General features: G+C 39.2%; 1 protein-coding gene across 1 annotated transcript in view; it reads left to right on the top strand.

Annotated features, from left to right (window-relative positions):
- The window catches only part of SNX18 (sorting nexin 18), an 88,822-nt gene extending 65,020 nt beyond the window's left edge, over positions 1 to 23,802 (top strand). Inside the window, exon 2 of the mRNA XM_054002679.1 lies at positions 23,700 to 23,802. Within this exon, the coding sequence (XP_053858654.1) occupies positions 23,700 to 23,713 (14 nt within the window). The 3' untranslated portion in view covers positions 23,714 to 23,802. The remainder of the gene's footprint in view (positions 1 to 23,699) is intronic.
- Positions 23,803 to 25,955: the final 2,153 nt, after the last annotated feature.

Below are 25,955 nucleotides of genomic sequence, written 5' to 3'. Positions count from 1 at the left end.
ATCATGAAGCTAAAGCTATTTGTCAGAGCTGGTTGAAATCTTTCCAATTAATATTTCAACAGGGTTTAATCTAAGATCCCCTTTCATAAAATATTCACAAACAATGTAATTCTTCAAAAGGATAGATTGTGTAAGTATCCTAGCAAAAAGCAATTCTTAAGGATTTGGAAAAAAGTCATCATTTTATTCTTAATATCTTTTTTTTTTCTCTTTTTCTATTTCCAGTTCAATTTCCTCCCTATTCCTGCTAGAAAATGTGTTTAAAATATACAACATCTTGACTGCTTATTACTGAAGGTAAAAAAGCACACAAAGCAGTCTCTGAATTGAAGCTGACAAAAAAGAATGAGAACTGTTCTGCCATGTAGTTTACCTTCACTCTTTACTTTTTTGGGCCTCAAAGGAAAAAAACTATTTCAAACCAAAACAGCTTTTTCTCCTCAAAAGACTAACAATAAGATACTGTTAAAATATAATTAATTTTCTCGCGATGAATTACAATAGTTACAGAATTTTAAAGAAAATAAGACATTCATACAGAAAAAAGATACGGCTCTGCTGTTCACTGTAACTCACAAGCTCCTGACATCAGAGGAGGCTTTGCATGATGGCAAACCCTGATCTTCAAAGACAGAGATCCAGTAAACATAGGGTTATACCCAAGCTTCTGCCTGGATCCTTGCCTCCATCTATTGGCTTATGTTGGGTAACCAAAGAAGTCACATTTAGGTCTAAAAAAGTAAAAATGCGCTAGCTAGCCTAATGCAGATGCAAGGAAATCTCTGAAAGTATAGGGTGTTATCAGCTGAGTTTTAACTATCTCCAAGAAGATAAATTTCATGGCTTTTCTGGGAATGTGTTCCAGTGCAACACAAGTGAAAAAAAAAAAAAAAAAAAAAAGGAAAAAAAAAAAGTTAAATTATTTATGATGATGACATGGAAGTGTCTTCTTTGTGTACTTTCTTGGGGATAAGGTTCATGTATGGGTATGGAACCTAATGATGCCAGCAGGCAGGGGATTGGAGCATCTGACTTAGTTCCCTTTGGAGGAAATCTGATAAGCACATGAACAGTTTGGAGGAAAAACACAGCACATGGTAAACAGAGAAACAAAATCTCCTCAAAACAAATTGCTAATACAGAGACCAGCTGAAAGATGTGGAAACACATTAGGTACTACTGTCTTTTTCCTGATGAGTTTTATGAGCAAATTATTTCCTTGGAAATTGCTACAGTTACATTTCTAAAAGAAAAACTCTGCAGCTTTCAATACTCCAGCCAGAAATACACATTTGCCAGGAACCAAATATGTAGGAGAGTGACATGTTTTAGTTCAAAACTTGCAGAAGCTTGAATGAAAGAGGTCTTAGAGCATGACAGCTCCAGTCCTGCCTTCCTGGGTCACAGAGTCTAGTATTGTGGCATTCTTGTGAACATAAAACATGGAATTAACCAACCTCTTAGTGAACAAATCTTTGGGCCAACTTAAATAAAACCAACTTATGTCACAAGCCCTTGTAAGTGTAGAAGGAAACAAGGAGAGATTATCTTACTCTCTACTGTTGTGTATATTTTGGGCAATAGAGAATTAACTGCAGTTTTTGAAGATAATTGTTTACACACATGAAAAATAGTAACCCTGTTTTTGTGAGTAGAAAAAGCAACCATAAACTGACCAACCAACACCATCTACCTGGACTTCGGTAAGGCTTTTGATGTGGTCCCAAGGGACATCCTTACCTCTAAACTGGAGACACATGGGTTTGAAAGGTGAACTATTCGGTGGATAAGGAACTGGCTGGATGGGCACAGCCAGAGAGTTGTGTTCAATGGCTGTATGTCCAGGTGGGGGCTTGTGATGAGTGGTGTCCCTCAGGGCTCTGTCTTGGGACTGGTGCCTTTTAGTATTTTTATCAATGACACAGACAGTGGGATCAAGAGCACCCTCGCCAAGTTTGCAGATGACACCAAACTGACATGTGCAGCTGACAACAGAAGAGCAGAACACAATCCAGAAGGACCTGGACAAGCTTAAGAAATGGGCTAACAAGAACCTCATTAAGTTTTACCAGGCCAAATGCAAAGTGCTGCACCTGGGTTGGGGCAATCCCAGACATGGGCACAGACTGGGGAAGTCACTGAAAGCAGCCCTGCTGAGGAGGACTTAAGGGTGCTGGTGGGTGAGAGAGGCTGGACTTGACCCAGCCATGGACACTCACAGTCCAGAGAGCAAAATGTGTCCTGGGCTGTCTCCAAAGCACCAGCATCCATGCACTTCATCCATGAGAAGAAGATCAAGGGAGGGGATTCTGCCCTCTGTTCTGCCCCTGTGACACCCCACCCAGAGTGCTGTATCCAGCTTTGGGGCTGCCAATACAGGAAGGGCATAGACAAGGCCACCAAGATGATCAGAGGGCTGGAACATTTCTCCTCTGAAGACAGGCTGAGAGAGTTGAGGTTGTTCAGCCTGAAGAGAGAAGGCTCTGGGGGCACCTTGTTGAGGTTTTCAGTACTTAAAGAGGGCTTATGAAAAAAAGGGAGAGGAACTTTTTACATGGGCAGACAGTGATAAAGCAAAATCAGAAGAGAGATATTTTAAATCAAAAGAAGAGAGATTTGGATTAGATATTAGGAAGAAATTCTTTACTTAAAAGTTGGTGAGGCAATGGAACAGGTTTCCAAAGACATTGTGGATGACCGATCCCTGGAAATGTTCAAGGCTAGGTTGGATGGGGCCCTGGGCAACCTGACCCAATGTGTGGCATCCTTGCCTGTCGTGGCAAAACAAGATATGGGTGATATTTAAGTCCCTTCCAGCTGAAACTATCCTATGATTCTCTGATCTCTCGTGGAAGTTTTGCAGACACACTTAGCCAAGTATCCCCAGTGTTAGATTTCATAAAATCTAAGATTACCCCGGCACCTTAGAGACACTCTTGTGAAGATGACAAGAAATCAGTGCATTCAGGGACAAATTAACTGTAAAGGAGAGAGTGCTGCTTATTGCCAGCTGGTGAACTGCCAGGTTTGAGACATCTTATTCTTGAGAGGCTTCCATGCTGTGCTGTAAACTGCTGCTGTGTGAAACACTCCAATACCAAGTGCATCACAAGGTAAGAGCTTTCCAAGAGCATTGGATGATTATCCACTCCTTTACCTAGGATTATCTTTGCTATTGTAAATATATTCTGGCTATGATTAGCATGAACCTCTCTTGATGTGGCTTCTTGTTATGAGCAAGATGTTTCTCTGTGCATTCTTTCCAGCACAGAATATAAGCCAAGTCTTTCATAAGCATATTCATTGTTTCACACTGGGAATTGCCACAGTAAAATATTAAATACAGTCAGGCTGAAATAATAGCTTCTCTAAAGGGTTCCATTGTGTTATCAATCAAATACAGATGGACCAATTAATATTATGCAAACTCAATATCTAGCCAGAAAAATTTCTAGTAGCTAGGGTCACAACAGAAAATGCCTTCCAGAAAATAAAGGCTAATTAGGCTAAAAAGGCTTTTTCCCCAAGGAAAAATTGTAAATATCAATTTAAAATACAGTTTCATTGCAAGCTCTATTTTTTTTTTAAATAAAATATTTGGGACTCCTAATGAGCCTAGTAAAGACATACATTTTTTGGACGTTGTATGATGTATGAAAGAAATTGTATGATATGCCAAAACAAACAAACAAACAAACAAACAAACCCAACAAAACCAAAACCAAAAAAGAAAGTAGGTCAAACATATTAATACAGTAAATTCTAGTATCATTCAGGATTCATATACTTTTTTCAGCTCTTACTAAAACCAAGAAATCTGACTTCCATTATGATATCTTCCTTGGCCGTTATCAAATTCTGTATGTGTTACCTCTTAAGCTTCACTAAAGACATGGCATGAAGTGTAAACTTCTTTCTCCAAGGCAAATTGAACATTCGATGCCTACAATGAGTAGGTCTTCAGATGAACAAAGAATCCTGGGCTCCTTTACAGCACTAGTGAAGAGAAACACATTTTAGACATAATCCACTTTGGCCACCTTAGGAAGTGAAATAAATCCAAAACTTGTCTCTTTCTACTCTGTATTGCTCTCAATACAGGGTCATTAGCTCAAACCATGCAAAAATGAGATAATTTCCATCAACTACACTGGGACGAGCTCAGTAAGTTAGAGGATGGTGCTAATAGTGCCAAAGCTGTAGGTCTGATCCCTGTATTCACACTCCCAACTCATTCACTTTTGAGTTGGACTTGATGATCCTTCCAGCTCAGACTGTTCAGTGATTCTGTCACCAGAGGTTCAAAAGAATTACATCAAGCCTTGAAAAAAACACATCTTAAAATAAAATGCATTCACTCATGGATTTACCATCTCTTCCTATTATCTAGAAAATATTCTTTATCTCTTCACCTGATTTCAGCAGGTGCTTTTTTTCTCTGCTAGCTTTGACATGTAGGAATAACAGCCACTAGATCATAGAATGATAGAATTGTTTGAGTTGTAAGGGATTGTGAAAATCTTCTCATTCCAACTCCCCTTCCATGGGCAGGGATACCTCCTTCCTACTAAACCATGTTGCTCAAAGCCCCATCCAATGGGGCCTTGAACACTCCCAGGAGTGAGGCATCCACAACTTCTCTGGGCAACCTATTCCAGTGTCTCACCACTCTCACAGTAAAGAATTTCTTCCTAAAACTAATCAGGATTTTTCTTCTTTCAGTTTAAAGCTGTTGCTCCTTTTCTATAAATTTCCTGTTAACAAGGTATCAAAAATCTCTTCATGGAAAAAAAATTAGAAATAAGCCACCTTCATGAGTACAGCATTATAAATACAAACTAAATCTGGTAACATCAGATGATATTAGCACCTGCTTCAGTAACAAGAAGGAGAAACTTGCCCCAGAGTGGCCCCCAGACCACTTAATCTACTCACCAGGGGGTCCCACCTGACACCTGCTAGTGATCCCAAACTCACTTGCACACACTCACTTGCCCCAGTTGCTGGCCCCATGGACACACAAGCCCAGTGACCAGGGGTCTGACTCCAGATGCTCATTCCCCGTTCACAAACACACACAGAGTAAATTGAAATGGCAGTGTGCCTCTGATGGTGCTAAAGCACTCTCAAATAGCAAAACTTTGCATGGACTGTTCAAATCTAAACACTAAAATATCTAAATGCACTGTATTAGTAAAACACTACAAGTGAGGAACAGGTGTCTGAAATTGCCTTTTTTATGTGTTTAATTGCCAAGCAGATGGAGTGTAAGATGCATCAAAAGGTGAGTTATTTAAAATGAATGATGATTTGGCTATACTTAATCACAGCCTACTGAATTCAACACAGGCTATATTATCTTTACAACTAGGTAATGCTGTGGCTGCTCTACCAAATGAATAAGCTTTTCAAGCCTTTTTTTCACCACAGGTAGGCTGATTGCCCTTTCCCTGCCTTCCCTGCAAATCCACATTCCTCTTCTGCTGCTCAGCACAACAATAAAAACAATCTGTCTACAAAGAGTAACAACCCCTTTTGAGATATGCATGCAGAGATCTGATAAAACTACTCGAGAAAGAAGAGTAAGACAAGTTCAGTAATCTGCTTGCCTTATTTTTTTAAGTAGCGCCCACTTCTCTATGGCGCATGGGGGAAAAAGAAATCTTATTCCCTATGAAAATATTTCAATAAAACAGCCTATTTGTTTTGTGTATGTCTCACCCTGCAACACAGGAAAGGAAAAATTTATGGATGTGTAGACCTCAGTATTGCAATCAGACAAAGAGCCTCAAAATGATGTGACCTTGCCCTTCACTTACCTCCACTGCAGCAAGCATTCCCATAACAACATGGCACAGCTGCTGTAAGGTGTGCTCAGCTGCTTGACCAAGTGTCACTCTAGAAATGGTGATTAAAACAGCCAATAATGCATGCTGCAAGCACTAAACTCAGGAACGTTACAGCCATACAGTCCTGCCAATGCCAGTGTACTGGGCTGAGCTGTGTCTTTCCTTTGGGAATCTGCCAGTTACATTCCACAGTCTTAGGAGTAGAAAGAGATTCTAATAAAACACTTCAGTCTCTTTCTCAATCAGTTTTATAAACTGCCCCCTTGAAGCATTTTGAGATATATACACTCATCTTGGCAAATTGCCACAGTGGGTGGATTCCCAGCTAGGCTCTTCAGGATTATAATGATTCAAGCTATTCCAAATAACCATAATGCTGCTCTTGAATTTTCATCTATTGTCATGAATACTTTTTTCTTTGCACAGGTTTGTAGAACTCTAATACCAGGGTCAACATCCTTCTTAATGCTTTGTTATTCTAAGTAGAATAATCCTCTTCCATTGGCCCTTTTAATGCTTTTTTCTGACATTAGCAATATGCAAATATTGGGCTGAAGATTACTGTGCTCTAGTTTTGCTGGCTATTTTCCTTAGAAAAGTATTCTATTTATGGCATATGTTGACACAGCTGATTCCAATTTTCCTTCCAGGGGAAGCCTGCCATACTGCTGTATGTAAAAGCAATCATGCCAGGGCTTTGTTTCAGAAAGCACCCCAGACTATGGGCCCTCTCAGTTGTCTGGGGAGGCAACCCTTGTTTCATTTGCCAGTTTGTCCTCAGTTTCCTCAGCAGATGTCCCCAGAAACATCACTGGGGTCATGGCCAAGGATAATACGGAGAGGGAGACAATGCTTCTCCAGCTTAAGAACTTGTTCTCCACCCACTATTTTGGAATGGGAGTGTCCACACATGGAGTTAATCACGGGTAAGTCCCTATACAGACAAGTCCTAACACTTAACACACCACTCTGGAGGATGCTGAGGCTTCTAACCACATCCTGGGTTCTAGATGTTGATCACAGAATCTCTCAGCATTGTGCTTTGTGCTGCAATCTATACCTGAGCCTTCAGTCTTTGCAAAGATCAAAGAGTGTATACCTGCAGTTCTGTTATTAACTTCCTAATTAAGACTTTTTACAATGATTACAAATGTGATGGCTGTCATAATCACCTACACGCTTAAAAAGCCTTTGAAAATAACTAATTCTTCTCCACAGTACTACTGTACAGTAAGTTATCAAAATGTCTCATACTGCAAATGTTTCACACCTATGTTCATGTGTACATCAGGAAAATCTGCATTATTTTTCTCTTGACAGCTGAGCTGACGCAACACTGAGCAACTGAGCTGCTGATGTTTTGGGTTTTTGGTTTTTTTTTTTTTTTTTGTTTTTGTTTTTTTTTTTTTTGTTGGTTTTGTTGTTTGTTTGTTTTGTGGGAAGTCATGGGGAGCAACTGGAAAAATTATTCTCTGAATAATTTTGACTCTGAATTCCTGTGGGACTCCCTGTCAAAAGCATACTTTTTTCTATTTTCCCATTTTTTGGACAAAATTAAAGGCAAAGATCTAGGTTCAATTCCCAGTTACTGCTATGTAAAACTAGAGTAGCTCCACCAAACCATGGGTATTAAACTAGATTTAAGCTACACTGAGAGCAGACTTTGGATGGCAGACTTTGTGGTCAGCACTTGACGATAAAACTTTTTGACTAGAGGCTTTTGTAATCACGTTTCCCAGAATTCTTTACAAATGAACTTCAGAAGTCACTTTGACAATGCTGCATTTTCCTTTTAAAAATCTTTATTTTGATTAGTAAGCAAATGTACTTGTAATCTTACAAGTACAAAGTAGAATAAAGCTAGAGTAAGGAACCAGCAAATCCAAGTTACTTTCATTTACTCCCTTGTATTTGCCTAGGGTTGCAATCAGATGGCTCCAATTTCTTTGGTGAGGCAAAGAGTGGCACAAAAGGCCACCGTTTTGTAAGAGAGGATATAATGGGTTGTCCTGTACAGGACCCATTTGACTGACCAGAATTGAGAACACCATGTACATCATCATTAACTATGTTTGCAGCCCTGGTACCAGCTATAGGAAAAGCAATAATTAATGTTGTTTTGGGGTGATAAATCATCCAACTGTACCAGTGTGCATTAATCACCTACTCATAGTCACAGGGCTGTAGATGCAATGTCTATTTATCTGTTCTTATGCCTTTGCACTAGCAAGAGCTGTATTCAGTAGAATCCTGCTCCTCTCCCAGGTGCTGGCTTAGGCAATATCACGCTGCCTGATGATGAAAGCATCCCAAGGACTGTAGCCCAGCTGCTGCTGCTCTGTGCACAGAGTCATCACAAAGTGCTCCATGTGTGTACTGTGGGAGCATTGAACAACAACTGTCACAGTGGAAGGAGATGGATGTGTAATTGCTTTATTTTTTGTGGTCTTCAAATAGAATAGGGTAGGAAAATTATTAATGCCATTTGGGTTTTTAAACCTCACAAGTAGGAACCCAACTGCAGGTTTAATTTCTACTGCTGTGACGGTCAGCATTCTTCAAATTTCTGAGCCGTCAAAAGCACTCTAGGGTTTATTTATGCATTCCTTTCACTCTTGCCCCCTCTCTCACACGAGTTCCCCCAGATTCTGTGAGGCTACTTGCAGGCAGTTTGGATAGTTACTGGGAATTACCAGCTACTTTAATTTTAATCTCAAGTCTAAAAAAACCAACAAAACACTGGGAACCAAACTTTAGCATATCATAAGCTATGAAAAATCTGTGAATGTCTGTACAGTCTGGAGACTTGTGAATTTTCCTAAAAGCTTGAGCTGCTTAACATAAACTTTTTCTGAAAGTTTCACTGTTACCCCAGTCAGTATCCTACTATGCAGTAACACTCTGCCAATGGAAATGACAGAAGATTAACAAATTATAGGAAAGATTGGAGAATATCTCTAATGTAGAAAATGCAATAGTTCTATTGAATATGCACTACAATGTCCACAAAAGTCAATTTAGGAATGGAGGAACAGGGCAGTAATGCCTATTGTGAAATATTCTATTGTGAAATATCTCATCTTCAGTCAGCAATCACCTTTACTCTTGGGTAATAAACATGCTATCAAAGGTGCAGAGCAAACCAGATATTGAGCTGTGCAAATAGACAGAGCTGAGTCAACTTCTGCATATTTATATAATAGAAATTAATTAGAGTAAGTATTTTATTCTCCATATTTTCTAGCATAGGTACTATATTTGAGCCCTGATGTGGGCTTTTCTAACCAACATGTACAGGGTGTATTTTCAGGATGACATATGACTAAGTGATTACATGTAGTGTCTGTGCTGAAATTTACTTTTTAAAGAGCACTGAGCATATCATCACGAGGATGATATGCACAACCAAGGTTCTTTGGAGTCTATTCTACAATAAGGACATTGTCTTAGATTCTTGCTTCACTGCCAGGCTTCATCCAGCTCCCCCATGGGAACAACTACTTTCTACATGTATTTTAATCTGAAGTGTTGATGTACCGCCTCATAATTTTGATTTCTTTGTTGTGAACTCAGTTTACTTCACCTTTTCTTTTTCCTCCCTGGGGAAATGACATTCATATGCAACATCTGTCACCTATCGACTTCTTGGGAAAAAAGGCTGATGTCATTACAGTTTCCACCCATGTGTCAAGCTGCCAGTCTACATGTGCCTGTTTCTTACCCACAGCTCATTTTCCTTTGGCCTGAAACTTCCAAACTTCATGCTTGATTATGAAGCAGTTTTGTTGCTCAAATTATGTTGCAGTCTGAGAGATGATGATCCTGTCAAAAGCTGATTATAATTCTCTGAAGTTCACAAAGGAAATAGAATTTTTTTAAATGGTAGTATGTAGATGCTACTGGTAGAATAGTATCCATTTCCCTCCATTGTGAAAATATGGATACAAAAGAAATCAGTTTGTCAGACATCAACCATTTCATCATTACATGCTTCTACTATTATCTTCAAATATCATGTTTTTGTGGTTTTGCTTACAGACACTCAACAGTGACCTTTTTCTATTACTTTTTTGGTGCTTGCCATTTTTCCTCTGGTATTATTCTTCCTGTTTTCTCTTGAGGCATTAGGTTATCTACACACAACTTGGTATTATTTCCTCCTTATTCACTCCATGCTTATTTTAGCTGTTTTTTCCTTCCTCTTGCTTTTTCTACCAACTTCCTATGTACAGCTATGTATTCCTTGCTTTTTTTCCCACACTTCAGGGAGTTGCCTCCTCAGAAACCTCTTGTATTTGCACATTGTGATGTGAATGTGATTCATTGAAAACATTCAGAAACAAGAAAATTTTCAGCCTCATAAACAGTGTTCTTATTTGATTATGACAACCACAACATTTGCCCACTTCAACCATATCGTTTACCTGAAACAGAAGATCAGCTCCCTGACTTGGTGCAGCACATGGGAAGAAGTGGGGCAAGAGGAAATCAAAGCTACCAGGAGTGGTGGCAGTGCCTCTCTGACCAGGTCTAAGCCAGCAGGGACATCTGAGGCCAGCCTAAACTGACGATGAAACCAGCACTCTGCTCAAAGTGACCTTTTTGTGCCTTGTCATTGTCCGTAGATACATGACAAAACTGAGCTCAGGCTCAGGACTCTAACTTCTCAAATAAAAGCTTGAATATTAAATACTTTGTTTCCACTTTTGTCCCATTCAAAGCTGTACCTGCCTGAAGTTAGAGAAAGGAGCTTTCAAACCAAGTCAAAATTACAGTGACTTTTCTGTAAGTAGACTCTTAATAGAGTGCATGCATTACTTTCTCCACATCAATGCATTTTCTCTCTGCCTTTCTATATAATCTTGCACCTATTTTCCATATTTACCTGCTTCCCCACTATAAATATCAAAACTTCAGATGGAGCAGAGTGAAATAAACTAAAGAATGCAGAGTGCCCATAAAGCAAATCACAACATTAGTAACCATTCTACCAAGCTGTCTTGTACTCTATACAGCAAGTTAAATCACACCAAATGAAAAAGGTCCACCTAAATTTAGGATAAATTATTCTCTTTTCTGTAATTTGATTCTGTATTTCAAAATTTCAATGTTTTATTCCTGCTGCCCCACTTCAGTGGCCCTGCAAAAAATGAGAAAGCTGCATTAAGTCCCACAGATTGCACAAAAACTTCTATATAGGCTTACTGTTTGCCTTAGAAGTAGAGTGAAAACAATTTTTATAGTGTAGTGCCAATTTTTTCCAAGGAAAACAGCCCATTTAAAGTATTGCAATACATCCGCTCTTAGCTGGTTCCTGCATGCAACTGCAGTATTTTTGAATATATAGCATTTATTTTTTTATGAACAAAAGTCATCCAAAACACACCATTTTAAAAATTTTTAAGTGGGAAAACAATTTTTTCCCATTTTCCTACATTTCTGGATAAAAAATAAATTACATTTAAATTAAATTAACTATCAGATTATAGAGATCTTTTGAGTTACCAGCTAGAAAGAATGTTTACCTTTTTAGGTTAAGATTTCTTCTTTTCAATTGAGACCTTCTTCACCTACTTTGCAGTGTCCAATTATAAACTCAGGAGAATCCTCCTTCCTCTATCTGGCTGTTGTCTGGTATATTTTTTATATTTTGCTATTCTTCTTTCAACTTGAATAATTCAAATGTTTGACAACACACAAAACTTAGAAATTTTATTTACATTATTTTATAAGGGTTACTATATTCGTGTTTGTTATTGGTGTCACTGGAAGTGAAGGATGAATGCACAACAAGTAATATTAACAAAATATTAACCAAAAAAAAGCTATGCAGAAAGTTTGTATAATATTTTTACCTAAGCAAATTCAGACAGAAAAAGTCTCCATGTCAGGAAGCTGGAACAAACAAATATGCATGATAAATGACGAAATGTGGTGAGGTTTTTTTAGCATTCCGGATGGTAAATATCTGGAGGAAATTGTCAGGAACAGTGATACAATCAAATGAAATTATGTGTCCTGACAGTTCCCTGACTCCATTTCCTTGCAGTAAGACAGGAATACTCATCGTCTACTTTCACATCCTATAGGACCAACTAGATCTTCCAAGCTCCCGAGTAGGACAGCACATGGGCAGCCTCTGCCTTGGTATCAGCACACAGCCATAAGGGTAGCCACTGATCCTTGCTCTGTAGGACAGGGCCACAAACTTTGCAAAGGATTCATCCTACTATCTTGACCCTACAGAATTTCTCATGTGAGTAAGAGACACAGAATCAGAGGTGCAAGATGGCAAGTGGTTACTGAAGACATTACTGAAGAGGAGAACCTGGAGAGGTTCTCAAAAGCAAAATATGGGGTTTAGAGCTGCTCAGGTGACTGGATTGCAGCCAGGACACAGCCAGATTCTGTTGCATTGTGCAGGGTTTGGCACTGGACACACACCACATCCCCAGCCTCACCACATCTCCAGCCTCACAGCATTCCCAGGCTCACTGCATCCTTGGGTTTGCTCCTTCCCAGTGCTGAGGAGATTAGCATAGCCTCACAAACAGATGTTAACTGAATCCTGGGTGGGAATCCCAAGTGAACTGCTTGAGAGCTGCCAATAACTTAGGTGACTGCTATAGCCCGTTCTTGTTCCAGCAGAAGGGCTTCCTATATTATTCACTCTGTCCCAGAAATAGAGATAAATCTTTATCTCAGACATCAAAAATAGCAGATACTGCATGCATTGGTGTCGCAGCACACCGTCACGCGGGGCGTGCTGGGCGGTGAGTGCAGGGGCGCAACCATCCCCCTGCGAGTTCTGCAATCCCAGCTATCGGCAGGTTCGGCGCAGGGACAGATAACGAAGGCACGGGTCTTGGGGTAAACCACAGTGTACTTATCAGATAGACAAGATGGAGCCCCAAGACAAGACTCGGGGGGTGAACAGAAATTTTATACAGTAACTCAGGAGGAGGGGTGGAGGAACATTAACCAATGAGGGTAAAGCTGGGGAGTGGTCTAAGGTGGGACTAAACTATTATAAACCTATCAGGAGAACTAGGGGAGTGGAATAACACAAAGTAACAAATAGGGTGTTGAGTATAACAAAATAGACAGGGAACACTCTGGAAGGAAGGGTAGGGATAGGGAGGATTGACAAGGAACATTCTGGAGAAAGGGGTGGGGAAAGGGAGGACTGACAACTTGGAATGGAGGGGTTAGGGAAGACCTTGGGAAGATTGGCAGCTCGGGAGAGGAGGGGATTAAGGAGGAAAACAGGGGGCAGACATGAACTTTAAACAAAACACACTACAACACATTGGGTCATAAATAGGGCAAAATTCAGAAAGATGCACAAGTTAATATGCCATGTGAACCAGATTTCCTTTCAGATGGCATCATCTTTGCATGCTCTGTGCTTTTAAGGTCTTTCCCATCTGGGACATCCGATAATTCAATTAGAAAATTCACTTCCACTCAAGACTTTCAGAGGTCTTTCAGAGGTAGCAGAGTAAATGACAGCCCCGTGAGCCACAGCACAAGACAGAGGCTCTACCTTCCACCTTGTTTACTGATTAGACTGACAAGAGCACATCTGTCTCTGAGGTCTGGAGTTGGTCTTTGTGCCCCTGGCAGCCTGGCTGTAGGAGTGTGAGCAAGAGCCAAGCAGCTGAAGCAGAAATAATACCAAGCAGGAAACAAGTAATTTCCATGCCACTGCAAATGCATGTGCAGAGAGCAATCATGTGTAGTCTGCAATTGTATTTGTGAATAAACATTTCAGCTATCATTCTAAATACAAGGTTATTGTTGGCAGTGGCCTTGTGCTGAACAGTGGTATCACTGAACTCAGTTTAGTATTCAAGCTCAGATGAAAAATGACAGCAAAGCATGTTTTCTGCCAATTTTAATATGAGCTCAGCAACTAAGCAAAGCATTCTTTACAGATACTTCATCTGGGGAGCAGAGGGATTGTTTTGTAGAGCAAGTTAGATAATTTGGATTAGCCATTAAAGCATCTCTATCAGCAAACACACTTTTTTACAGGCATTCCCCAAGGGATAAACCACTTGAATTTATACGTTTGTGATGTGTCTTCATTTGCTAGCCATGACCAGGATTACCTGCTTTGAGGGTGGCACACCCTCTAAATGCATTCAATATGCATTTAGACAAACAGTGCTATCCTGTAAATAAGATCCTGACTGGACTCAGATGACTGAAAATACAGAAGGACCATATAGACTGGGACAGGAAAGTGGCAAATCAGAAGAGATATTAAAGACATAGATAAGCTCATGAATACCATGAAGAAATTTAGGATAACACTCTTTTCTTTTTTAATATCTCAATAAAATGCTAGTTATTTAGTCATGCACCACAGGAACTTACTAATCCAAAAAAAAAAAAATCACATCTGTTTAGAAAGCAACCAAACAAAACAGCAGCAGAGAAAGCCACCATAGATATTAGGATCACATGAGCAAATATTATGTATGCATCCTCTTTTGATTTACATTTTGAATAGGTATCCAATATTAGCCACTAGTGGACATAGGATAATGGGATAGATGGACCTTTACACCAGTATGGCACTTGTTACATATCTACATTCTAAAATTGCTACTGGAATGATCCCAGTCTTCATAGGCTATAAATCATATATGGATTTAATGTACACAGGATATATTGATAAACTGATGATAACATGGAAGAAACAGCACTATTTTTTAAACTATCTGTGGGAACTACACCTTCATACATCTTAAAATTTCTCAAGTGAAAAATTTTAACACATACTATGTCTCTGTCATGTACAATACGTATTTTCTATAAATGAATCTGTTTACTCAGAAGGAAACACTACGAATGGCCTTGTGATTTTTTTAACTAACCTGACTTCCGAGGAATAATAATGTTCAAATGGCACCTTCTGCTTTGTCCATTTGTGTAATGCTCGTAAGTCAATATGTCACTTTGTCTTGATAAAGGTTAAGTGCAGGTAATGGATTAATTGGATTATTTGGTGTAATGAAAATAGTCCCAGGAGAGCACAGATGTAAAGAAACACGAGCAAGATTGTGGACCACCAGCAACAGCTGAAATTACTTTTATTTCAGACATGCAGATCATGACTGACTTTTAAGTTTAGTGATCCAGCATATAGTTTACAGTAGAGTCTTGGAGGAATAATCACCATTGGTAGTTATTCTCTGGAATGTCAAGGCAGATACATAACTCTCCCAGCATCATTCAGTGTGAATATTGCAGTCTTCCTGGATTAGCACCATAGCTTTACTGGTGATGAGTATGTCGCAGTGAGCACTCTTTTCCTCATTTTAAGTAACTCAGACATTATATCCCACCAATGAAATGACAAAAGTAATTTAAAAGCATTTTACAATGCTCTCTCCTGGTTTACCATTTTTAATTTATGATCTGTAGACTATTAATATGAGGTTCACAAGCAGCAACAGAAAGCCAAGCAAATTGTCAGCATGCTTAAATTTCCTCTAAATGAGCTGTATTTTTCAATGCAGTGGAAAAGACTGGTGACATCTGCAGATGAAAGAATAAAATAAAATCAACTTGTGCCATTTCAGATAGAACTTTTTAAACACCTAGTTTTTTTCCAAAAGCAATCCCAGTTTTATAAAAGGCAACAAGGAACTGATTTATCAGTTAATTCAGTACTACCACACTTCTCTGCAGAGAAGCAGAAAAGTGTGCACTGTGCTTTTGTTAAACATTGCTTAATATATGCAACTGCACACCGAAATTGATGCCTTCCCTATGTTTTAACTGTTAATGCATAAACCAGCACAAACTCTCATGACCTAACGTTTGCATGAGGACACTTTTGTGTTCTCTCACTTCTTTCTTTCACATTGGGAGTCACAGAGGTTTTTTTGTTCATGCTACCTTAAAATATCATGAAGAAGAAGGAAGAAAAATCAATTTAGGCAGTAAATCTGATACAAAAGATGTTTTCTTTCACACTTTTTGAAATGCCTAATATATGTAGGGCCAAATTTTAAGCCTTTTTAAAAGTGAAGGCAGGATGAATAATAACATTAACATTAATAATAACTAACAATAACAGTATTTTTTAAAATGTACTATTTCTATGCAGAGAAATTTCCATGTTGGTCAGCTTAATTGTTCATTATTAATAATTCGTCCATCTCCATTAAATAACTTTAAATCATTGAATCAGGCTGTCCAGATACCTCTCCTAGGCTCTCAATCACACTAAAAGGATGTGATCATCTGCAATACTAGTTCTGAATATTTAAAACATACTTTTAAAATTCTTTTGAAATTAAATCACAATTAAGGAGAGAGTAGCCAGTGTGGAATCAGGAGTTGAATGTGTGTAAATCAGGGTCCTTCCACTGAGGTGAAATAATCTGAATTCCCTAGGAAGTGAAGGACTCTCTTCAGTTCTTAATTTTTAAATGTGGGTTGTCATTTGTATGAGCAGGACTGTGAGATCATAGTACACATGTACTTGATCATTCAGTTCAGTTGTCTGCAACTAAAAGATCAACCTTTCCTTGTTTCTTCCAGGAGTTACCCTGTCTATTCTCTTCCAGCTAAGCAAAATTACTCTAAAAAAACCCAGTTTTTAGCACTCAATTTGCCAGGTTAAAGTGCAGCTTGCTAAGAAACTGAATTTAGGATAGGTATCCTCAACAGCACTTGGGATGGGTGGTAATTGTAGGATCAGACCTTTCTTTCAGGAGACAAACCCCAAGAATTTTGACATTTCTTTTAAAAATATATCAGCGCTAAGCCAGTAGATTATTTTACAGTTCCTGTTTGCTGGCAAAGAAATCTTTTCACTTACTCAGCACTTTGTGTCAGATGCTGAATGCAGTCATAATCTTGAATTCCTGCTTTCAGTCAGCTGTTTTTTCCATAAAAATTAGTATTTTCACAGGACTCAGTTTCCCCCGATGTCATAATTTTCAAAAATATGGTGTAAGCCACTTCTTGTCTTCTTCAATGCTGATGTCATGAAAATCACTCTGACCACTCATTTCTCTCCTATTTCCTTCACATGCAACATCCTCTAGAGCAGATCTGCCTATTAATGGCTTGTTTCATAAACATAACCAGTACGAAAGCCATTCCCTTCATGTTCTGCAGAATAATTCAGAGCAAAGAGAATCCGGAAACCAAACCATACATATCAACACATATTTTTTAAAGATTGGCTAACACAACTCATTGATGGAAGCTATATATGACAGTGAAGTCACTGAGATTCTATATTCTCTTATCATCCACTATCAGTTTAAGCATTTTGACACTTATTTTGCTGGTGTAAACAGTCTTTACACTTTTTGATGATGAATTGTGTCCCAGATTGATTATATATGTGGAAATCTTTCTGGGGACTTTGAGTCCCACAGAAGGGGGACTTTTTTTTGTGTATTTTTTCACACAACAATGCCAGAACAGTGGAATATACAACTGCAAGCCACAGGGCACTTTTGTACCTCTGCTGTCATCTCCTCCAGTGGAGCCTTCCACTGTTCAGGGGAAGAATCTCTCTTTGAAAGAGGCTTAATATTTTGGAACTTATGCACTTCTTTCAACATAAGGTCCAGGAACTGAAACATTGCCCAAAAAAGTGAGGTAACATGGTGCTGTCACAAGCTGCACCATTGTGTACTGGGGGTTAGCACTGCACTGAAGCTCAGGGAATAGTCATGCTAAGTAGGCCAGTGCTAAGGAATTGAACAGTGCTATAGGATTTGCCTAGGCAGTGACACTCAGTGGTGTTAGATAATTAGGATCACCCTCAGTGTGGTTTTGGTCTCACAAAACAAGCAGACTCCCAAAACCTCCTAGATGTGGTAATTTCCAGTTTTGGCCATCATGCTTAGAAATATAAGTGGGGTTAACAAGCCATGAACTCAGAATTCTAAGAGGATTGGCCTGTGTGCCATTAAAAATCTGTTATGATTGATATATAAGCATAGAGGTAATCAACAAATGGAACTCTTACTTCAATGATTCACTAACAGTGAACTTTGGATTTTATTATCACAATAGCTGGTACCTACAAATCATACCATGGCCCCTAAAACTGCCCCAGAGCATGCACAGCACAGCAGGGTAAAACCTGTAACAACAATGCCTCACAGTCTGCCAGACTCCTGACTTGACCTTGTGTTAAATCAAACTTTTCCATCTTCCTTCTGAGGCTGACACAAATGACGTGAGACCTTGTTCCATGATTACCTTTCAGTGGAACTGATAACAGCACAGGCAGGACTTGGTAGCCCCAGTACACATCCTTCTGGACAGCTAACACAGGAAAATGGAACTTGTCTTTGGAGAAAAAAAAAAAAAAAAAAAAAAAAAAAAAAAGCGCTGACAAGTTCTTGTGCTTTTGGAATGAAATTTAAAAGTAATTTTTCCTGGATGGGAAGAGAGAACAAATACCAGCAATAGGAGTTCAGTCCAAAGAAGCCAATAGAAGTTTTATTGTTGGCATTTTTATGAACAAACTACATATGAAATTACCACTCCTAAAATCTGGCTGCCTTTTTCCTCAATTTTGGTCTTCAGATACAGTTGCAGCAACAGCTCTACAAGCTGTCATGTTATCAACTTGTAATGTCAGAATAAAGCAAAAGAGTACAAGTTTCAGAAAAAGTGAGTATCATGCAGACAGTCATCTTTAATCAGTGTATCATCCCTCTTAAGACAGCAAGAGTCCTACAGAAATAAATAACTTTAAAATAATAATAGATAAGAACTACCTTATTCTTTGTGCACTTTGAGGCTGCCTTGTTATTTAAGCACTGGGACAATTACTTTTCCCACTATATTTTTTCCCCTGTATTTCTCTTTCATTTTTTGTTTCTTCATCACGCCAGTGAAAAATAAAATTGAAAAGCATAGGTGCCCATGGAACAAAGGGAAAACCAAGCACTGTGGGAGTGAGGACAGAGGGGATCTGCAATAGTGGATTTAGTGTAGTTTGTAGCATCATCTTTCCAGACAGCCCAGCAAGAGGCCAATTGCTCAACCTGTCATGTTTCAGTGAAAGAGAAGCCCATGACTAATGCAACCAGGAAATGTTGACATAATGGAGTTACTAAGAAAACCTGAATCTTAGTAATTCTCCATCTTAGACACATTGCAAGCAAGGTCACACAAGTTTTATGCACATTAGTATGACCACATTTTTTGTTTTCCCTTGAAAGGCCTTATGATAGTCAGACAAAATGTTTTTGTTGTCAGCACACAAAATAAAATAGCATTTTCCACAAACACATGAAAAAAAAAAATGTTGAGCCTGTAACATTGTTGTATCTTGTGAACATATTCATTCCAAGGAAGGGGAACTGCTAGGAACTGCCACTAGGACAGATTCAGACACATGTGGGTATCTCTGCCTCCAGTTGCTATCTTTATTGCATTTCTAATGCCCTTGAGGAGACATTAATCTTGTATTCAGGAATTCTCTCATATTCAAAATTCTGGACAATGAATGGCCTATCAGACTACAGCACTCCTCCACCACACATTGAAAGAGTCACTAGTGGAACTAGCCACAGCTGGATATACAGAAGACCAAGACAGTTAAATTCAACTAAAGGGAGTCAAAATTGTAGGCAAGGGCTCTATGGCATAAAGCAAGCAGGAGAAAGGCAGAGTTAGCTGTGTGATTTGAGCAGGATGAGCAAGGCAAGGAGAGGGATGGACCACCATGAGCAGGTGTGGAACCTCATGCCCTTGTTATATTACAGGTGGGTTACTCCCACTGTGGTGGGAAAGGAGGGGGTGGATGCTACTGCAAGGCACTGACCATCTGCCCACTGCCCACTGGGGCAATTTGCATGAGAGGAAGTGAGAATATGAGTTGAAAAACATGAATTGAGCCTGTGCCCCTGTCTTGGCAGCCCGGACTGCTGCTAAGTCCTCGCAGGGACCTTTGCTTTCAGACCACTTTCAGATCTCCTATGTTCTCCTAATAGCAGCAATTCACTGTCCATGCTCTCCTTTTCTGAGACTGTAATATGGCTGAATTGCATAGATTTAATCAAAATAAGCATCAAAAATTATTTTAAAAACATTAATATGTAAATCTTTGTGTCAAGTTGGCAAAGATGATTATTATCATTCACAGTCAAGATTTTTTTTGGGGGGGGACAAACAAAAGATAAGGTGTAGGTGTTTATTTAGCCATTGTTTTCTGATGATCTTCATATTTAGGCACTGAATATACAAATGGTCTTCATACGAATGAACTTCAGCTAAAGACATCGACTAAATCAGTGGGAATTACCATGAGAAGCCAGATTTCTAAAATCTTGATAGGCATTATTTAGCTACCTCTTATTCTAATTCCTCCTATTCAGAGCAAGTGATCACAGATAAATCACGGATCTACACATTTTGTACATGATGTAAAAATTATGGAAATAATTGAACTGAAATACAAGGAGTATATAGACAAAATTTTACATGCTTGTCTTAATGTTCCTGCCTGCTGCGAAGTTTGAATCCTTAAATTCTCTTCAAATCCTTGAATCTTTGAATGCTCTTCTAATCAATACAGGAATATAAAATATGCCTTTTGTTTAGGAAGTCACTAGTATATCAACTTCAAGTGAAGTAAGCAGAAATGAAGCAAAAGTTTATGTTTTCCTGCAAAATTTCTAGCAGTAAATTCTGGGCAATGAAAGGGGTTTGTTTCATGACAGAGAGATCTCAGGCAGAATCAATCACAAGTATGTGTCATTCTCTATTCATTGTGAAGCTGAGAGGGGAAAGCCAGTCTGCCTTTAACATTCGAAAGCTAAAAGTCACACTCAAAATATTTTCAAGTTATTAATAAAATTAAGGTCCTTACACCTGCTATAATTCCCCAAATATATAAATACTCTGCTTTGAATATATACCTCAAATATATAGTTCTTGCCATTACTAATGTAACCCAAATAATTGGGTACATTCTAAAACAACCCATTAGGAGTCTTTCTAATTGATTGGCAAAAAGGTTTCTCCTGGGATGGTATTATCATCTAATGGCCTTAAAAAGCATAAAACTACTGAATAATTGAATCTAATTTAAATTCCACTCCGAGGCAGAAAACCCACAACAAATCTCTTCTTGCTCAAAATAATTTTTTGTTAATTTGCGATTTAAATGTTTAATGAATTTTCTGAAACCTGATTTTATTTATTTTGCTGCTATATCATGCTTATAAGATACTGCATATTTTTATAATGGGAGAGGCTCATGTCATTGACTTCTTGAGTTGCAATTAATGGTATACCTGTTGGGTTTTTTTGTATTGCAATAATTTTCATTGTTTTCACCCTAACAGTTTAGCTATTATAATTCAAAATAGTAATGTCAAAAGACAAATAAGAAAAATGAGCTTTCTAAAAATAAATCATCTTGGTTTTATTTATATTTTCCATCATTTAATTTAATACAAACCTTTATTTCCTGATTAAGATGCTCAGGACAGGCATACAGGACCCACCATGTGGGGCTCTGAGCAGCTGGGTCTAGTGAAAGGTGTTCCAGCCCATGGCAGAGGCAGTGGAATTAGGAAACTTTAAGGCCCCTTCCAGCCTAAGCTATTCTACAATTAGAAATACAGCAATACCAAAAACAGCATCAGGGTGTTTCACAACATTTTTGTCCAAGAAAAAACAAAGCCAAAAAACCACAACCTCAACTAAAAACATTACACATTTTAGCAGTCTAAAAAAGTTTATTAAGGAAAGGTTTATTACTCTGCGTATCCCCAGAGATTCTGGCCTCTTTATCAGTTACTTTGGTAATTTCCACTGATACAGATACCTTTTCTTTGGATGCCTGTTCAGACTACTGTCCTTATTTCATTGAGGACACTAAACAGCAGCTAGGTGTTATATAATAAAAATGCCTTTTAGGAATTTAAAAACAGAGTGCGAAATATCTTTTCTTCATTTTTTCAAGAATGTGAGCTGTATACATAGTGGGAAAATGCAGGACAAAACATGTAGAATATTTTTCTTCGGTATTGTAGGCACTTCCCTGCCTTACACATTGAGGTAGATAGGTTCATTTTCATGCTAATGTCATTTCCTTTTGAAAAGGAATAGTGATTTCTTCTGTTTAAGCATGGGAAATGACCTAAAGGTCTCTGCATTGGTCAGTAGGAGAGCTGCTGTGCTCAGGGAGCACAGCACTGTGAGGACTGTCTTTGCTGGACTTTGCACAGGCACCCAGCTGCAGCCAGATGGTTACTTGACTCTTCCAAAAAAGAGTATTAGTTAACCAAAGCCTAAGGAAGTACAGGGCAATCCTTCCCGATTTGCTCTTTCCTTCCAAGCCTTTAACTTCCTTCCCAAACCAAAACTTCACTAGTCTTTGAGAAAAACATCTGCTATGACAGAGACTGAATGCACTGGGGCCAACGTTAAAATTTAAGGTGGCTGTGATTAGACTCCAAAATGCATGGCAGAATACTTACACCACAGTTTGATTCCAAGAGGTACAGATCATACAATGGCTCTATTATTTTAGGAGAACCTTCGCCATCAGCCTGTTTGTCAGAGCAAAGTGTGAAATAGTCAAGACCCGAATGATCATCCCACCACTGCGGAAGTCCATGTGTTCAGGCAGGCAGTAGCTACCCTCACTGGACCCAGAAACTGGAGATTGTTGGAATGGGAGAAAGTAGAGGTGAGGAAGGGGAGAATTCATGTGCTGTGCCCATGAGGATGTACTCAGGCACCAGGACAGGCCAGCCATTCATTTCCCCCTTCCTCAAGGAGATGAGGTGAGTAGATCTCTTTGCTTGGCTGCTGGCATTCTTTTTTACTTTGTTCTTTCAGCACAGCACTTCAGATTGACAACACTTTACTCTGTCCTTGATTTCATAGTTTTTCAGACTTTAAGTCTGGTTAAGCCTTTGAATGTCTTCAGGTAAGAAGGCTTAATCTAAAGGCTTAATTTGAAGACTTCCAAATAAACAACTGTAAAATGATGTTTCCATGTATGTTTTTGCAATACTTAAGCTGTGCACCAGAAATGTTTTCACTCTGCCTTTTTTTGTTACCTTGGTTACTTGTTAACCTACCACAGGCCATCATCAAGACAGATCTTGGTCATTTTCTGAAAATGCAAAATATTTGTGACTTATTAATCTTCTCACAAGAGGGAGAAAATTGATTTCCTCAAATATCTTTCCTCACTTAACACTCTGGTTTAGGTTCCTTTACTATTTCAACTACCTCTACAAACATGGACATCAGCATCAAAAAATCCGTTTCATTTTGCTCCCATCAATGCTGCATGGAGATAATACTTCTTTCTTAAGCCACTAGAGCCTAGGATTATCCTCTTTAATCTAAAACACTGGGCTGCAGGTCAGGTTAAACTGATCAGGTTGTCTACTGTCATCTGCATTCATGTGCAGATCCTGTTCAGTCACTGATTTCTAGGAAGAGTAAAAACTCCATTTTGTCTTTTTTTGTCTTTTTCCTCAGATATGGTGAATATGTGTGAATACAGTTGGAGATTTTTCCGAAGTCCACTTGCCTCTTGCAGCCAAAATACAGAAAAGAAAAAACGGAGTCAGAAGAGGGAGAAAAAAAAAAAAACCAACTAAGTGTACCACAGGAAGAAGAAAGGGAGGGAAAACTGTAGCAGTGTGTTAATAATATCTCTTTGACAATCACAGAACGTGTCTTAAAACACAATTCCTCACTCTTCAATTATCAAGAAAATTACCATGTTACTAGGTACCTTCAGTGTAGCTGTTTTACATTTCAGTCTTTCAATATATGAAACACCATAAAATTACTGAACTCTGAATTGTATTTTTTCCTTTCTAGCTTGTTTTCCATAGGAACCACCCCTGTACAACCATGCCATCTGCCTATCTGCCTCCCAGCTCCAACTTCAGTGCAACATCCACCTTGAGCCAAGTTTGAGAGAGGTGCAACATTCTCAAAGATGATGATGATAAGTTATTACAAGTTCATTGGAAAATTAGCAGCCTAAAAGTGGAAAGAAGCCAAATTTAGTATCTCATGGTGAGTCAAAAGACAGATCCAACTCAATGTCTCTATCTGAAGAGGCAGCAGCCATCTGGCCAGCATGTAGGCACATTATGGCTAGTTTGTCAAGAGACAGAATCACAGAAGCACAAAATAACAGAATTATTAAGGCTGGAAAAAATCTCCAAGCATACCTTTGACTGACCACACCTTGGCAACTAGACAGTGGTACTAAGTGCTACATCTAGTCATTTGTTGAAGATATCCAAGGACAGCAATTCCACCACAATCCTGGACAGCCCATTCCAGCATTTAACAACCATTTCCATGAAGAAATTTTTCCTGAGTGATAAGGTCTCTCCTGAGCCTCCTTCTCTCCAGAATAAACAACCCCAGCTCCCTCAGCTGCTCCTCACAGGACTTGTGCTCCACACTCTTCCCCACCTCCACTGCCCTTCCCTGGACTCACTCCAGCTCCTCAGTGTCTTTCTTGCAGTGAGGGCCCAGAGCTGGACACAGCACTGGAGGTGTGGCCTCACCAGTGCCCAGCACAGGGGGACAATCCCTGCCCTGCTCCTGCTGGCCACACCATTGCTGATCCAGGCCAGGCTCCCATTGGCCTTCTTGGCCACCTGGGCACACCCTGGCTCATGTTCAGCTGCTGTCACCAGCACCCCCAGGTCCTTTCCAGCCACTCTGTCCCAGCCTGTGGCACTGCCTGGGGTTGTTGTGACCCAAGGGCAGGACCTGGCACTTGGCCTTGTTGAACCTCACACCATTGGCCTCAGTGCACTGATGCAGCCTGTCCAGATCCCTCTGCAGACCCTACACATGTAGCTCTTGATCAGCAACAGGAAACACTGAACATTTTCTCTGTAGGACTGGGGGGAAGGAGCTGAAGGTGAACCTGAGCAAGGGCAGAACCAGGGCCTATAAAACACACAACCACAGGATGCTATTCATCTTGCTGCTCTTCATCTTCCACTAATTAATATTAAAGAAATGACGACCTTGTTAATGAGAGCAAGGAAAGAAGAATCACTGATAAATTCTGGACTCAGTACCAGATGATCAGTGGCTTTAGTTAGTTATTTCACTATAACAAGGAGTATCAGCACAGACAAGACACTGGGAAATTCCATTAAATCCAGAAAACTCAATGAAGAGATGACAGCATTATACAAACACACCAGCTTTTCCCATTGGATAGTCATCACCTCGGACCACCCTTACTATTTGTAAAAGATCACTGTGCCAAATGAAATATTTCTGCTTATTAAATTTTATATCAGCTTCCAATAAAAATAATTTTTATTTACACTTGATGAGGACCCCTTTTTTGTGCCAATATTGGCCCTAACATATTTGTAGCTTAGATGTGTGTATATCTTTGTATTGCTTTCAGATAAGTACAGAACCAGGTTTTGAAATGCACTGACCTGAGAAACCAGGTGACATGTCACAAGGGATTCTGCACCCTTATGTTATTATTCCCACTCTCAAAAAACAGCATTTAATAAAAGTTCATTCAGCAGCAAGCTTGGGCAGTTTCCTGTTAAGGCTCCTGCATTTTTAAAAGCAAGTCAAAATAACCTCTTGCAAAGTGGTTCCAAAACAGCAGGGGTCTATGAGTGTGATTTTGTGTACTCATCTGAGAAAGAGACTCTACTATGGTGAAATCACATTTGCTGCCAGCTGGACCCATTTATTAGATGTTAGAGAAAATAGTAGAAGATGGAGCAGCATTTGGAAAACAATCTGTCAAGACAAAGACATAGTCGAATATAACCCATTGAAACTTGAAAACCAAGTAAGCATTGTTGCAAAAGCAATGCAAAAATATGTCTGTTGGGTAACTGCTGCGTGGCAGTAAAATGTCAGAAAATTTGCTTTGCCTGGGGCTGCAGGAAAGTGCGATGATATGATTTCTGTGGGACCGTGAGAACTGAAAATAACAAAAAAGAAGTCATAAAACAACTGGAAAAAAAACCCCTTGGTATTAACATCTAGAGGTGGTTGTCTGGAGAAGAAAATGTATGCAATGCTGTTGTTGCAGAATACCTGAATACTTAGACAAAAACATGCTGTGAG

Source organism: Vidua macroura, chromosome Z (genome assembly GCF_024509145.1).
Source record: "Vidua macroura isolate BioBank_ID:100142 chromosome Z, ASM2450914v1, whole genome shotgun sequence".
NCBI classification, from domain to species: Eukaryota; Metazoa; Chordata; class Aves; order Passeriformes; family Viduidae; genus Vidua; species Vidua macroura.
Note: the sequence above shows the minus strand (reverse complement) of the source record. Positions and strands in the feature narration are given on the sequence as shown.